At 47.1% G+C, this 14,469-nt stretch overlaps 1 protein-coding gene across 2 annotated transcripts in view; it reads left to right on the plus strand.

Annotated features, from left to right (window-relative positions):
* Positions 1-14,469, plus strand: part of Tecpr2 (tectonin beta-propeller repeat containing 2) — a 79,456-nt gene that overhangs the window by 29,337 nt on the left and 35,650 nt on the right. For both annotated transcript variants that reach the window (XM_046453057.2, XM_046453058.2), the window contains exons 7-13: positions 37-169; positions 1,003-1,332; positions 2,192-3,174; positions 5,563-5,746; positions 7,559-7,732; positions 9,978-10,158; positions 11,194-11,335. In XM_046453057.2, the coding sequence (XP_046309013.1) occupies positions 37-169; positions 1,003-1,332; positions 2,192-3,174; positions 5,563-5,746; positions 7,559-7,732; positions 9,978-10,158; positions 11,194-11,335 (2,127 nt within the window). The remainder of the gene's footprint in view (positions 1-36; positions 170-1,002; positions 1,333-2,191; positions 3,175-5,562; positions 5,747-7,558; positions 7,733-9,977; positions 10,159-11,193; positions 11,336-14,469) is intronic.

Below are 14,469 nucleotides of genomic sequence, written 5' to 3' on the forward strand. Positions count from 1 at the left end.
GTTATCTAGGTTTGTGATTTTATTTATTTCTGACAGGCCACAGTTGCTGGTTTGGAAGGATCCGGTGATATTGTATCTGTTTCCTGCACAGAAAATGAAATATTTTTCTTAAAGGGAGATAGGAACATTATAAGAATTTCGAGCAGACCTGAAGGACTAGCATCAATAGGTTTGTATTTCTCATTAAATGCACCCTGTGTGATGGGAAGTGCTTCTCTCTGTGGCATGCAGTTTATAGTTATAAAATTGACCATTATTCTGCCAGTTAAGTCATTGCAGTTTATTTATAGAAGAAGATGTTTGGAGTCTTCATCTTATTCTGAAAATAATATTCACAATACTTTTTTAAAAAATATCTTTATTTATTTTTTAGTTGTAGTTGGATACAATACCTTTATTTTATTAATTTTATATGTGGTTCTAAGGATTGAACCTAGGGCCTCACACGTGCTAGGCAAGCACTCTTCTGCTGAGCCCCAGCCCCAACCCCATAATACTTTAATGAGAAATTAGCTATGTAAGGCTTAGGTTAGACCATCTCACGTTTGGAGGCCTTGTCCTCCTGGTGTGCAGATAGGAAGTTTGGGTGAGTAGAAAGGAAAAATCAAAAACCACTTGATTGTCCTGGTGTGTGGCATACACATATCACCACAGTTACTTGGGAGGCCGAGGCAGGAGGATCTCAAGTTCAAGGCCAGCCTTGGCAACTTAGCAAGAGCCTGTCAAAAAAAAAAAAAATTTTTTTTAAAGGGTTGTGGACTATCTTAGTGGTGGCTTGTTTGCCTAGCGTGTTTAAGGCTCTGAATTCATTGCCCAGTAGCGCACACCTATGAATTTAGAATTCCTAGAATTCTGTGTGTTCCTATAAATTTAGAATTGCTCAGTTCTTTGGTAGGCAGGAACCTTGCTTCCCTCTGTGGCAGCTGTTATTTAGGCTGGCAAACTGGAATAAGTACACATTGATCTGGATGATCATTATTGACTTGAACTCTTCTTTCTCAGTGAGAGATGGTCTGGAGATATCAGGATGCTCGGAGCATGCCCACATGCAGCATCTGGAGAAGCCACTAGGGGCCACAGCTTCCCAGACGAGGCTCAGAGGCTCTTCCGCGGCCAGCTCGGTAGCCAGTGAGCCTCGTAGCAGAAGTAGTTCACTCAACTCCACTGACAGCAGCTTTGGGCTGCTGGCCCCTGGGGGCCAGGTAGTCCCGGAATCAGGCAAGGGCAACCAACCCTCCTCACAGAGATTCAGTGTCATCAGCTCGGAAGACTTTGAGCAGGAGCTTATTGTGAAACCTATCAAAGTGAAGAAGAAGAAGAAGAAGAGGACAGGTACCAACTCATGTAGCCCCCATGGGGCAGTCTGACCACACCCATTGGGAAGGGGCACATCTCCCCGTGTAGGAGTGTTGCTGCTTACTGAATGAGCACTTGCCCACTCAGAGAAAAGCAGAAAAGGTCTTCAGAAAACAAATGCCCTCCTCCCCAGAGGAGTTGAACTGTATAGTAGTTCACACATTAGCCAAGAAACATGACTGCAGGCTGTGGCAACAGGGCTCTGGTTGGTGTGCTCACACCCTGCTTCAAGGGTCTGGGTTTTGTTCTTTTCCATATTTAAGTTACAGTATCGACTTATCCATGTAGATCATTTGTTAGATGAGAGAGTCGACAATCATGGATGCAAAGTCGTGGAAACAGGAAGCTCTGTGCCGGTGTGGTGATGGGACATTACGTATACGTTCAGTGTTGGATGCTGCAAATGCGGGTTTTCACGTTGAACTTTTTATTGCTGGTACCATTTGAGCCTGCCTAGCTCAAGGTCACTGCAGTATTAAAGGAAAATGTTACCAAATTTCTAAGCATTTTAATAATTGTTAAAATTGGTGCGTGAGCAAGTTGTGTCACCCAGTTGAACACACCTCTTTGTTCCCTCCCAACTTTCTGCTTAGCATTTCTTGGGCTTCAGAGCCCATTGGTGAGTATGGTATTGTGCCCATATAAAACATCCTGCTTTGGAATAGTTTGTACTTAAGGGCTTTATTCTTCACTAACTAAATATCCTTCACATTTAAATTGTGGGGTCTTTTCTTGAACTGAAAATGTGTTTTATAAGTAGTCTCTCGCTGTCAATGTAGAGTCATGTCTTTATGTGGAATCAACCCTTATTTTGAATGTTCTCATTTTAAATTAGAAGGTGGAAGCAGGAATGCCTGTCACAGTTCCCTTGAATCGACTCCCTGCTCTGAGTGTCCTGGTGATAGTCCCCTGTCTTTGAACACCGACCTGCTGTCCTTGACTTCAAGTGTTCTGGGCAGTAGCGTGGATCAGTTAAGCACAGAGTCTCCTGACCAGGAAAGCAGCCTCAGTGCTGAAGTGAACACCATCCTTCAGGGAAGTACTGACCCTGAAGCATTTAGTGTCCTGGAAGTGCCTGAGTCTGCCCCTGATGTGCTGGGTGAAGGAAATGACTTTAGGACTGAAGTCCCTCCGTGTAACAGTGCACAGGAGACACATCTGCTTAATGGGGTACTGGACTTGCCCTTGCTCCCAAGGGAAGATGTGAAAGATGGTGAGATCACAGGCCTCAAAGCAGAGCCTGTTCCTGTGGAGGATGCCCTGAAGCACGAAGAGACACCCTCCCGAGAACAGGGCAGTGTTGTTGAGGCACTTGAGCTACAAGACATGGAGGCTGAAGCTCCCCACAGCACTTCTGAAGCCCCTCTCCTGGACTCACCCGTGCTGCATTCCATCCCCTGCTGGGCCCCCAGTGCTGAGCAGTGGCTTCCTGGGACTAGAGCTGATGAAGACTACACTGTAGAGGCCAGCAGCAAAGAGGACAGCCTAACCCACCTGGGAGCTCCTGACTCCCTTGGCTCACATCCCTGGCGTGTTGTTACTGATGATGACACAGGTCAGAAAGTAACCCCTGCTTCTGAATGTGACATGTGGAGGGTGGGAGGACAGTTGACTCCTCTGGTCCCTGCCTTAGTGGCCAGCACTCATGAGCCTTCTCGGGATCAAGCTTTGACGTCCAGTGACGAGGAGGACATCTATGCTCACGGGCTCCCATCTTCATCCTCAGAGACTAGTGTGACAGAGCTCAGAGCCAGTCACTCCCTACAGGACCTGAGCCGGCCAGGTGCAGATGACGCCACACTGCTCAAGTTGGACCAGGTGTGTGACACAGGCATGGGGGCTTAATTATACCTGCTTTTCATTTTGAAGAGATGTGGAAAAAAAATTATATTCCTACTGCAAAATGTGCAGGCCAAATATGTTTCTTTTGTTTTGCTTTTTTTTGCGGGGGAGGGTGTCTGTTTATTTCACAGTACTGGGGATCAAACCCAAGGCCTGGTGCACCCTAGACAGGTGCTCTACCATTGAGCTACACGCCCAGCCCAGGCCAAAGGTATTTTAAAGATTGGATTTGGGGGGTTTGCAGCACAGAGACTTTGAATGGCCTGAACTGCTTCTGCCCTGCTCAGTGACCCACTGCCTACAGAAGCAGCATCTTGCTATCTATTCCCACCCAGCAAGGCCAGGGCAGCATGTTCACTTAGTGTTAGTCTGGGGCCTTCTCAGAAATCACTGGGCAGAGCAATGTTTGCTGTGGTGTGGAAAGCCTCTGGAGGTCAAAGATGGGGTGCTCCCTACCCTCCACAGTCAGATACCTCCTAGACACCATCAGCAGGGACTGCAGCTATTTGCAGAACTGCTGTCTCTCAATCTCCAGGCAGTGGCCCTAAAACTCCCCAGCATGCTGTGCAGAAACCAGCTTTGGTATAGTTAGACTCCTGTGGGCCTACAGCCCCTCTAATTAAGAGGTACTTATTAACTGCTGTTGGGCATTTTATATTAAAAAGTGATTTTTTTAAGTGCTTACTTTCCTTAGCAAGTAATCACCATTAGAAGTATAAAAGCATTTGGTTTCAAAACTAACATTTCCTATAACTGTGGCTATGAGATGTAGCTGGTGGCTGGCTATTCACTTAGAGCCATGGGGGCTTTCCCCACGTTTCCACTGGGTTCTCAAGTGCTAATAGTGTGTGACTTTTGTCAGCTCTCATCATATACAGAGACTTTGTTGAGCCCTTTACAAGTTAACATACTTGCTTCTTAAAAAAAAAAAAGTGAACTAGCCAGCACAGTAGTGCACGCATGCGATCCCCGCGACTCGAGAGACTGAGCAAGAGCATCCCAAGTTCAAGGCCAGCCTCAGTAACTTGAACAGACCCTGTCTCAAAAAATAAAAAGAGCTGGGGATGTAGCTCAGTGTTAGACAGCCCCTGGTTCAATCCCCTGGTATCACAAAAAATAAAAATAAAATTTAAAAACTACAAAACAGGTACTATTGTCCCATTTAACAGAGGGAATTGAGGCTCAAAAGAGTCAAATTAGTTGTGTAAGATCACCTAGTAAATGGAAGGGCAGAATGGGCCCCAGAACCCTCTCCCATCCTCTGTACTGTGAGGCCATCAGAGTGAAGTGTCTGTTTGCTTTGTGGAGACCAGGTGGGCCTCTCATTCCGCCCTCCCATGTGCATTTTTGAACCCACTGGTTCCCACATGCCCAGGCTGCCAGGCTGTGTTTGCTGGGGATATCACAGCACAGATGGTGGTTGTTGTGAATCCTGTCTCCTGGGCCTCAGAGTCTACAGAGGAGGCCAGGTCATGTCCAGATCTTCAGGGTCAAGTGGACTCAGTGAGGATGTCAAGTAGACAGGGCTGCAGGAAGGCCCATCAGGGCGTCAGCCAGGTAGACCTTGTTTGTGGGGCTGGTATAGGAAAGTCCTTACATAGGTGAGAGGGATCCTGGCATTCTGAGGACCCTCTCCCCTCCAAATCCCACCCCCCCTTGCCCTGAACCAGACAGCTGAAAAGCCAAGACATTCTGTGGGTATTTTATTGTGGGGAGAAGGGTCAGGAGCAAGGCTTGCCATGGTGAGCAGAAGAAGAGGTGAACACCATTCTCTCTGAAGTAGTTGACTTCCATATTGAGCATCTGTACTCAGTGAGTATATCAACTTCCTGTGCAGTTTTAGAAATTTGTTAAAGTACAAGGGATGTGTTTAGTTTTGATTTTTAAAAGAATCCTAGCAATGAAACCTTAGTGTACCAATTTCAGTTAGAATGCCTTGGCCAGGCCTTCACAGCCACCGCATATGCCACACCACATGTCTGAGGGTGGGAACAGTGCTTAGAAAGCTGGTGAAAAAGAGTGGAGAGCTGCTCCCCTGCGTACCCACAACAGGCAGACACACACAGTGGGTCTGCAGTGAGTGCTGATGTGCACCTCCTTTAAAGTAGACTGAAGCCAGGGCCTTTCTCATGCCCAGGAAGAAGTTCAACCTGACCAGATGTCACCCAGGGTTGCTAAGGGGTCTTATTCCAGATGTTCCTAAGTGGGAGTTCCAAAGAAAGCAGGGACCAGTCTCTGCGTGGCTTCACAAAGACCCTCTCAGCTGTATCATTTTGATGTTCTGCTCACTTTTCTCGTTGACAACAGTAGGATGGATACAGCGGTATCCCCTGCCTTGGAACTGACCCACTCTGTCCTTGTAAGTTTGCAGAGAGCTGGATGGGCTACTCGGGTCCTGGCTATGGCATACTCAGCTTGGCGGTCTCCGAGAAGTATATTTGGTGCCTGGACTACAAAGGCAGCCTGTTCTGCAGTGCACTGCCAGGCGCTGGGCTGCGCTGGCAGAAGTTTGAAGATGCGGTCCAGCAGGTGGCGGTCTCCCCTTCAGGTCGGCCTCCCGGCCCCAGCTCCCCAACTCCCCAATTCCCCAGCTCCCCAGCTCCCCAGCTCCCAGCTCCCAGGTGCAAACAGCTTAGCACACAAGTGCAGACTGACCTTTCCTAGCAGGCCTGAGAGGTGCTTCCTCCAAAGACTGAGAATTTCTTCCTTTGACATCAGTTAATAGTACGATGGCTGTTCTGTTGAGCTTTTGTTTTTTTATTAATTGCAATGGCAACACATGAAGATATTTTAGTAAGCTATGTAAATAGTTCGAATTGAAGATTTTAAAAAGATATATTAATATACTATGTCCTTATAAAAATAAAGTGTATTTCTCTTCATCAGTGTCACTGAAAAGCAACTGAACTAAGGAAGACAGACCCGTGGATGTGTCGGATATGTCCAGTTTGGTGTTCTTTTTAAAATTTGTCTCTAATGAGCTGTGTGCTCTGGGTGCACAGTCCACTCCCCAAGTGTACAAGGGAGGTCCTTTACTTTTCCATTGCCATGACCAGGTACCTTAGTAAATTCAGGCAGACACTCCGAAAAGAGGGTCTGCTAATTTGTTTTAATTTATTGGTTGATGCTAGGGATTGAACCCAGGGGCATTTTTACCACTGAGCTCCATCCCTGACCCTTTTGGTTTTTTATTTTGAGATGGGGTCTTGCTAAGTTGCTTAGGTCCTGGAATTATAGCGTGTTCCACCAAAATGACTCGGATTCGTTTTGCTTAATCCTGGCCATTTCTCTATGTATTCCAGTGTGGTGGGGTGAATGGAATGGAAGCAGATGGGTTTTGCCTTGAAGTGGGAGTCAGACAAGGCTCCTGTAACTTCACTCTGAACTTCTGTGTACTTTCCCTTGTCCCTGTCACCATTTTAAATACCAGTTTGTTTAGGGTTGTTTTGTTCGCTTTCTTTCACTCCTGGCTTGGAACTTACTCTGTGGAGACTGACTGAGAGAGCAGCCCCTCCACTAGCTGGTGCTGCCTCTTAACTGTTCTCCTGTTGCCTCTGGGTTCATTTCCCCAGCCACTTAGAAACTTTGGTTTTCTCCTGTTCACATTAATTATTTTGTATCTCCCAGCTCTTCAGTTCCTTATTGCTCTGGTTGGAGCTCCCCATTTCTGTTGAGATTAATGTTGTCAACTGAGATGTCCTTCAGGGCCCATATCTTTGAGGGGCACTAGGGCCCCCATGCTGTGTGGTGTTGGGGAGCACCCAGGCCTAGCCACCTGACAGAACCCCTGCTCCAGCCCAGCTTGCTCTCAGCCGGTGGTTCCTCACCTTGCCTGCCTTGTCCGGTACCGCTCCTCCATCTGGAGGGCCTGTCTGCATCCTTCCAATATACAGCTCCTCCTTCCTCTCTTCCTCAGAATCCCCTTCAATGCGTCTTTTTTGTGCATGTCTTCCATTTAGCCGGCCCAGAAGTGGTCCCTCCCTCTGAATCCCTGAAGGCAGGATATCTATCAGGGCACTTCCTCCGTCCAGGCTACAGGGTGTCTTTCTCTGCCCTGTGAGATGCTCAGCTCCACATGCATGTCATGGTTCTCCCCTCATCTCCAGGCTTTAGACCAGCCTATAAGGTGGGAGGTGATCCCATTTCACAGATAAGGAAATTGAGGCTTGGAGACATCCAGGACTTGATGCCCAGAGACACAGCTGGCAGGCGGTGGCCAAGGGTTCAAGCCTCAGCATGGTTGGCTGGAACCAACAGGATGTGAGTTAGAAATCTCTCCCTTACAGGACCCAGAGTACAGGTTTTTGTTTAGGAAATTCTAGTATTTATTGGATGGTGAGTAGGATTCTTATTTCCACAGGAGCCCTTCTCTGGAAAATTGAGCAGAAATCTAACCGTGCTTTTGCTTGTGGAAAAGTCACCATCAAGGGGAAGCGTCACTGGTATGAAGCCCTGCCCCAGGCAGTGTTTGTGGCCCTGAGTGATGACACAGCCTGGATCATCAGAACCAACGGAGACCTGTACCTACAGACAGGTGACGGAGGGCTTGTTTAGCACCTCTGCTTCTTGAGTGCCTGCTTTGTTAGTAACACATAGTTCAGAAGCTCACCACCCGTTTACACAAAAAAAAAAAAAACTTTTAGGAGTTTGCCATTTCCTGATATTGACACAGATTTGGGACAAATTGAGGGGGTTTTTAGCGAGATACAAAAGCAGAATCTTCTTGTGGCTAACCATTGCAGATCACATATCCTGTGATATCCAATCTTTAGAGGGAAGAAAAACAAAGTAATGACTTTAGAGTCATCTCCCCCTTGAAGCTTGAGTGGCTGGATTTTTTCCAGCCAGGTCAAAGACTGGCTCTATGTGCTTATTTACATGTTGTCAGAGAAAAACAAGAAATACATGCTCTATATAGAAGTTCAGCTTGTCCTAGAAAACTCTTTAGTTTTAGGGAAACCTCCAGCTGCTAGGTGTGGCACAGTGGGACTTGTTTATTATAAACAAATTGCAATGTGAGCGAGTGTTCATGTACTGTCAGCACAATGGGAAACGGTTTGCCAACAACATTGTGACATTGTGATCTCTTTTTTTTTTTTTTTTTTTTTAAGAGAGAGAGAGAGAGGGATAATTTTAATATTTATTTTTTAGTTTTCGGCCGGCACAACATCTTTATTTGTATGTGGTGCTGGGGATCGAACCCGGGCCGCACGCATGCCAGGCGAGCGCGCTACTGCTTGAGCCACATCCCCAGCCCAACATTGTGATCTCTTGATACCTGTGAAGGACTTAGGGGCAGAGAAGTTATGTTCGGGTTGTCAAGAGGTTATATTGGATTTATGTAAAGGTTAGTTTTCTAATCATTTAATATTGCTAGTTCCAAAAGCATGATTTATCTGTTGTGAACCATCAGCTGCGGGTGGTTCTTGAGATTGAAAGCTCTGGCTGGCTTGGCTCTCTCAGGTGTCCAGGAGCCTTGAGCACATGGTGGGCAGCCTCTCCAGCTTCAGGCCATTTCAGATCCTGCTCTCCAATCTAGTTCTTCCATCTTCCTTTAAGTGAAAATGGGTGTAGCAAGGCATAGACACATTTAGCTTCCAAAACTTTGGGATTGGGACGTGGGGAAGAGGTGATGCTTTTGGCCTGGGGATGAAGAGAAGATGACTCTTAGCCAGGAGTGCCAGCACAATTACCAGGGCAGTAATTTCTGATGAGCCCCAGCTGAACCTATGCATTAGCGCCTGTGGGTTGCCCAAGAATGTACAATGAGAAATCCTGCAAGTGACTCCCATCTGGGTAGTACTGTGGGTGCTTTTATGATCATAGCACTGAAACCTAATTGCAAGCTGAGGCTATTGAACACAAGGTTTTAGGTGATAGCTGTTTTGCCAGCTCCCTTAGGAGTGGCCTTTGAGCTCACTTAGGTTACAATTACGACAGACAACAGGAAGAGGGGAAGAGCCAGGGACAGGGAGTCAGGGAGGGAGCTCTGGCCCTGCTACAGACTTGCAGTGTGACTAACAGACCTCAGATTTCATCTGGGAAGTGAGGGGTTTGCATCTAGCACTGGTGAAAGCAGAGAAAAGGGGAGCTGCTTTGTTGGCTCGAGGCCCTGCAGCAGCTGAGGCCCGAAGGGGTACAGCCTTCCTAGTAAAAGAGACCTGCGAACTTTTTTTTTTTTTTTTTTTTTCCGGCACTTGGAATTGAACCCAGGGCTTTGTGCATGCCGGGCAAGTGCTCTACCTTTGAACTTCATCTCCAGTCCATTTTTATTTTTAAATTTTGTTTTATTTTTTTAAAAATTTGTTTTTGCAGTACTGGGAAATGAACCCAGGGTCTCACACAAGTTAAGCAGACACTCTGCCACTGAGGTCCACCCTCTGCCCTTGTGTTTTTATTTCAAGACAGGAACTCACTAAGATGCCCAGGCTGAACTTGAACTTGTGATCCTCCTGCTGCAGCCTCCCACATAGTTGGGATTACAGACATGCACCACCACACCTGGCTTCTCCAGAACATCTAAAGTTACCTTGGGACAGCAGAGAATTCTGAATTACAATCCTTTAGTTCCAAAGAGTATTTAAAATTGCCTTAGACACATGTCATGTTGAAGCAAAATTTAACTACTTTTTGTTGGCTAAACCTTCAAAATAAAGGCACTCATTATGAAAGAATATGGCAAAGTACTAGAAAAGAAAAATATGCAAACATCAGATTCATGGTAGAGTGTGAAGTACTGATGTTGCATCCTTAGGCCCTCTGTTCCCTTTTGTTGGCAGGTCTCAGCGTGGATCGCCCCTGTGCCCGAGCCGTGAAGGTCGACTGTCCTTACCCACTGTCCCAGATCACAGCCCGGAACAGTGTGGTGTGGGCACTGACAGAACAGAGGGCCCTCCTGTACCGGGAGGGCGTGAGCAGCTTCTGTCCAGAAGGGGAGCAGTGGAAGTGTGACATTGTCAGGTAAGGCCAGGCACTGTTTTTGTCCTCTCCTGTGTTCTCCTCAGCGTGACTCTCCACAAGCCACTCATGCAGGTCTTTCTGGGCAGAGCCAACCCCTAAAGGTCTCATGATGATAGGCTTCTCTTGAGTTGTCAGAGTTAACTTCGAAAGCCTGGTCTGGGGACACTCTTTGCCTGCCTCTGCCAGCAGACAGGGCATCAAGTTGGAGCTGTTTTTAAAATGCTGCTGCCCTGTGTTACCCTGAGCCTCAAAGTCATAAGTCTCTCGTGGTCATCTCCATTCAGAACTGCCTGTTGGCAGACGGTTTCTGTTCAGTCTACAATGGCTTAGGTCCAGACACTTTGTTGTATTTTCATTCTAGTCAATTGAAATTTAGTCCTTAGGAATAATCAGACCAGGACGGTCTTGATTTGAATTTAGGCAGCCAGTGAACCTTCAGGGAGCAGTGCTGTGAGCCAGGATGGCTGAGACTTGGCTCTGCCATCATCAGCTGCCAGTCCAGTGGTGAGCCACATAATAGTGGACACCAGTTAGTCCAGAGGGTCTTTGATGGGATGTGGAGTGCATGGTGCCAAGGAACTGTTGACTGCCTGCAGAGGCTGGGAGGCAGTATGCCACTAGAAGCAGTAGCTGAGCCTCAAAGCTGTCATGAACGTGCCCAGAAGGAGGAAGAGATAAACCCTGCATAGAGGGCAGCATCTACCTGGGGCTGGCTGCATGACATCACTGGGCCCATGAGGGAGTTCGCAGTAGATTACTAGGGGAGGAGAGGGTAGTGATGGGGATGCTTTTGGCCTGGGATGACGTCAGCACCCACTCACACTTGTCTTAGGTAGCTGTCTCTCCATAGCTTTCCCCACCATTCTGGCTCTTGAACAACTACTGCACATCTGGACAGTTTCTGTTGCACAGTTGTGTAACTCACTCACACCTAGCAGGGGCATGTTTCTTCTTCATGCAAGCCCACCAGGACAGACGCAGTGGGGCGGCCCTGACTCTGAGGACTGAATCTCGTGTTCTCTTGCTCATTTTTAGTGAAAAGCAAGCTTTGGAGCCTGTCTGCATAACTCTCGGGGATCAGCACACCTTGTGGGCTCTGGACATTCGTGGAAAGCTATGGTTCAGAACTGGCGTGGTTCCCAAGAAGCCGCAAGGAGATGACAGCCACTGGTGGCAAGTAGGTGCTCTGGGCTTGGCCAAGGGCTCCACTTCCTTTCTTCCTCCCCTCTTCCTTAGGAGGCTGGATTATATGAACAGTACTCACTCTTGCTGTTGTGGGCCAGACACTTGGATTTGAGCACATGTGAGACACAAGGACTTGTCATCAGGGGTAACTCGCCATGCTTTCCTTGTTTAAGTAATGCAGATTTTATTTGTTTATTTATTTAGACATTCATCATTATAAGCTAAGTAAACCCAGTGGCAGCCATCTGAAGACCTAGGTAATAGTGATGTTTAATTTGGAACAAATATACTACGAAAAGAGAAACCCAACCCACAGTTAAAATCCATCTGTTAACAATTGCTTGAAAGACCTCTTAAGTCAGTGATGTTTCAACAGAGAAAGGAGAGTTTCCCACATGCTCCTTGACAGGAGGATGCTGTGAGAAGCCAGAGGGAGTAGTCAAGCAGCACCCACTTTCCCCCTTAATAGCTTCGCTTCCCGGTCTTCTCTGTGGTCATGAGGTAACCCTGACAGTTGTGAGATACGTTACATCTTATAGTTGGGTGGGCTTGTTTGTTTCTGGGGATGGAACCCAGAGCCATATGCATTCTAGACTCTACCACTCTACCACTGATCCACACCTCCAACCCCTTTTTATTTTGAGACAGGTCTCACTAAGTTCCCCAGGCTGGCCTTGAACTTGTGATCCTCCTGTGTCAGCTTCTGAGTCCCTGGGACGACAAGCATTTCCCACCACACCCAGCTCGATGCCTTCCGTTTTATGTCTCTGTGTCTCTGTTGGTTCGGGTTTTATTGTCTCCTCAGATCTGCCTTGTTGAGGTGTGCCATGCACTGTCTGCTCTGCCAGATGAGAACTTGAGAAAATAAGTCACATTTGCTCCTTGATAAACATGTATATTGCATATATCTGTCTCTAATGGGATATTCTAGGTAATATTTATAAAGTTATGTGATTTTAAAATACCTTCTGTGTACTTATAACCATATACAGATACACACATGTATATGCACATCTATATGTGTACTAAATATATATATGGTTTGTGTTTTGGGGGTACCAGGTTCCTTTATTTGAAGAAATACAAATTAAAGCACTTACATGGATGCTTTGGTACAACTTATAGAAAAGGTAAAGGTACCCCAACATGCATACACTGCCTTGGTGACCAGAAAAGTCATTCCATGATTGTGGGGGGTCAGCCTGAGGCTTAGCTCTCATCATCACTGCCTTCGTGGCTGTGCTTGTCGAAGAGATTCTGCCATGCCTCCTTCTGGGGCTGCCATCTTGCACAAGTTGTCTTCATGGGCACCCGATTCTTTGATTTCACCTGCTCACACAAGTGATGAGTCTCTATGCAATTACGCAAGTGGAGGTCGTTTTTGTCATGGCCACCTCATGCAGTTCCAGGGTTCCACTCTTCCCATTTAGAGAACATCCTATTACATTCAGCCCCACCCCCCAGTCGAGATGGTCTGGTTTCTTGCCCTGCCCCCTCCCCTCATGAGATTGGTGAAGAACATGTTTGGCAAAGTACTTCAGAGCCACATCATCACAGAGTAGTAAGACATGGACAAGTCGGCACAGGAGGCAGTTGACAATGGCCTCCCAGTCCTGGGGTAGTTCTGATGTGTCTGCAGGGAGGTGGCTGAGGAGAGGTGTGGAGGCCTGGGGTGGTGAGGGCACTGAGGAGGTAGTGAAGGGCTGCTGGCTCAACAGTGGGTTCTGTACAAGCACTGTCGAAGCAGGAGACGGCTGTGCCACTTCACAAAGAAGAGCTGGCTAAAGTCTGTTTTTCAAGTAGCATAAAGAAAGCTGTGGGCTGGGGCTGTGGCTCAGTGGTAGAGCGCTCACCTAGCACAGGTGAGGCCCTGGGTTCAATCCTCAGCCCCACATAAAGATAAATAAATAAAGGTATTGTGTCCACCTACAACTGAAAAAAAAAAAGAAGAATATTTTTAAAAAATGGACTGGGGTTCTGGCTCAGTGGCAGAGCACTTGCCTGGCATGTGTGAGGCCCGGGTTCAATCCTTAGCACCACATATAAATAAATAAAGTGAAAAATCCATTGGCAACTAAAAAATATTAAAAAAAGAAAGAAAGAAAGCAAGCTAGAGGTGAGGCGTGGTGGCTCACGCCTGTCATCCCAGCGGCTCAGGAGGCTGAGGCAGGAGGATTGCGGGTTCAAAGCCAGCCTCAGCAAAAACAAGATGCTAAGCAAATCAGTGAGACCCTGTCTCTAAATGAAATATAAAATAGGGCTGGGGTGTGGCTCAGTGGTTCAGTGCCCCCGAGTTCAATCCCAGGTACCCCCTGCAAAAAAAAAGAAAGAAAGCCAGCCAGGTCTCGCTGGGGCTATACAGTGCTTGCCTTACATATGTAAAGCCCTGGGCTCAATCTCCAGCACCACCAAAAAGAAAGATTCACTTCCAGAAAGGGAGATCTCATTTCATCATAATATTTATAACATTACCTTCAGAGAAACTTTATTTGACAGAACCATCTTGAAACACTTTGCAGCAGAGTTATTTTAAATACTATAAGATTGATTTATTGTAGCCAGTGTTTAGCTGCTAAATTTTTCCATTCTCTTGTGATCTGCATTCTGCTTTTTTTGCACATCTTGAGTGCTGGGGGTGAGTCTGACATATTTAACGGATACCCTTGGCAGTGTCTTTACTCCCCAGGTCGGGTGAGTGTCATGCGCAGCAGTGCAGGCCCTTAGCCAGGACTCTGCTGTCTGCCACTCAGCAGCATGGCTGCCAGCCTCAGGGCTGCAGCACCTGCGTCCTGCCACTCACTCCAGAGCACTCTGATGCAGATGGCACAGCCATGCAGGAGAGAGCGTACAGAGTTTTGAATGTGGCAGCAGCTCTGCAGCAGGGTCTGAACCCCGTGTGGTTAAAACTGTATCAGGGCCCGGGGTTGTGGCTCAGTGGTAGAGCATTTGCCTAGCATTTGTAAGACACTGGGTTCAATCCTCAGCACCATATAAAAAAATAAACAAACAAACAAAAAAACCAATCTGTGTCAACTTGAGTTAGGACAGCTCTCATAGCCACCCTAGTCCTTTCACAGACAAGAAAGGATAGTATGAGCCAGGCATGGTGGTGCACACCTGTGATCC

Source organism: Marmota monax, unplaced genomic scaffold (genome assembly GCF_021218885.2).
Source record: "Marmota monax isolate L192 unplaced genomic scaffold, Marmota_monax_Labrador192_F-V1.1 WCK01_AAM20220418_F8-fsc00190, whole genome shotgun sequence".
NCBI lineage: Eukaryota > Metazoa > Chordata > Mammalia > Rodentia > Sciuridae > Marmota > Marmota monax.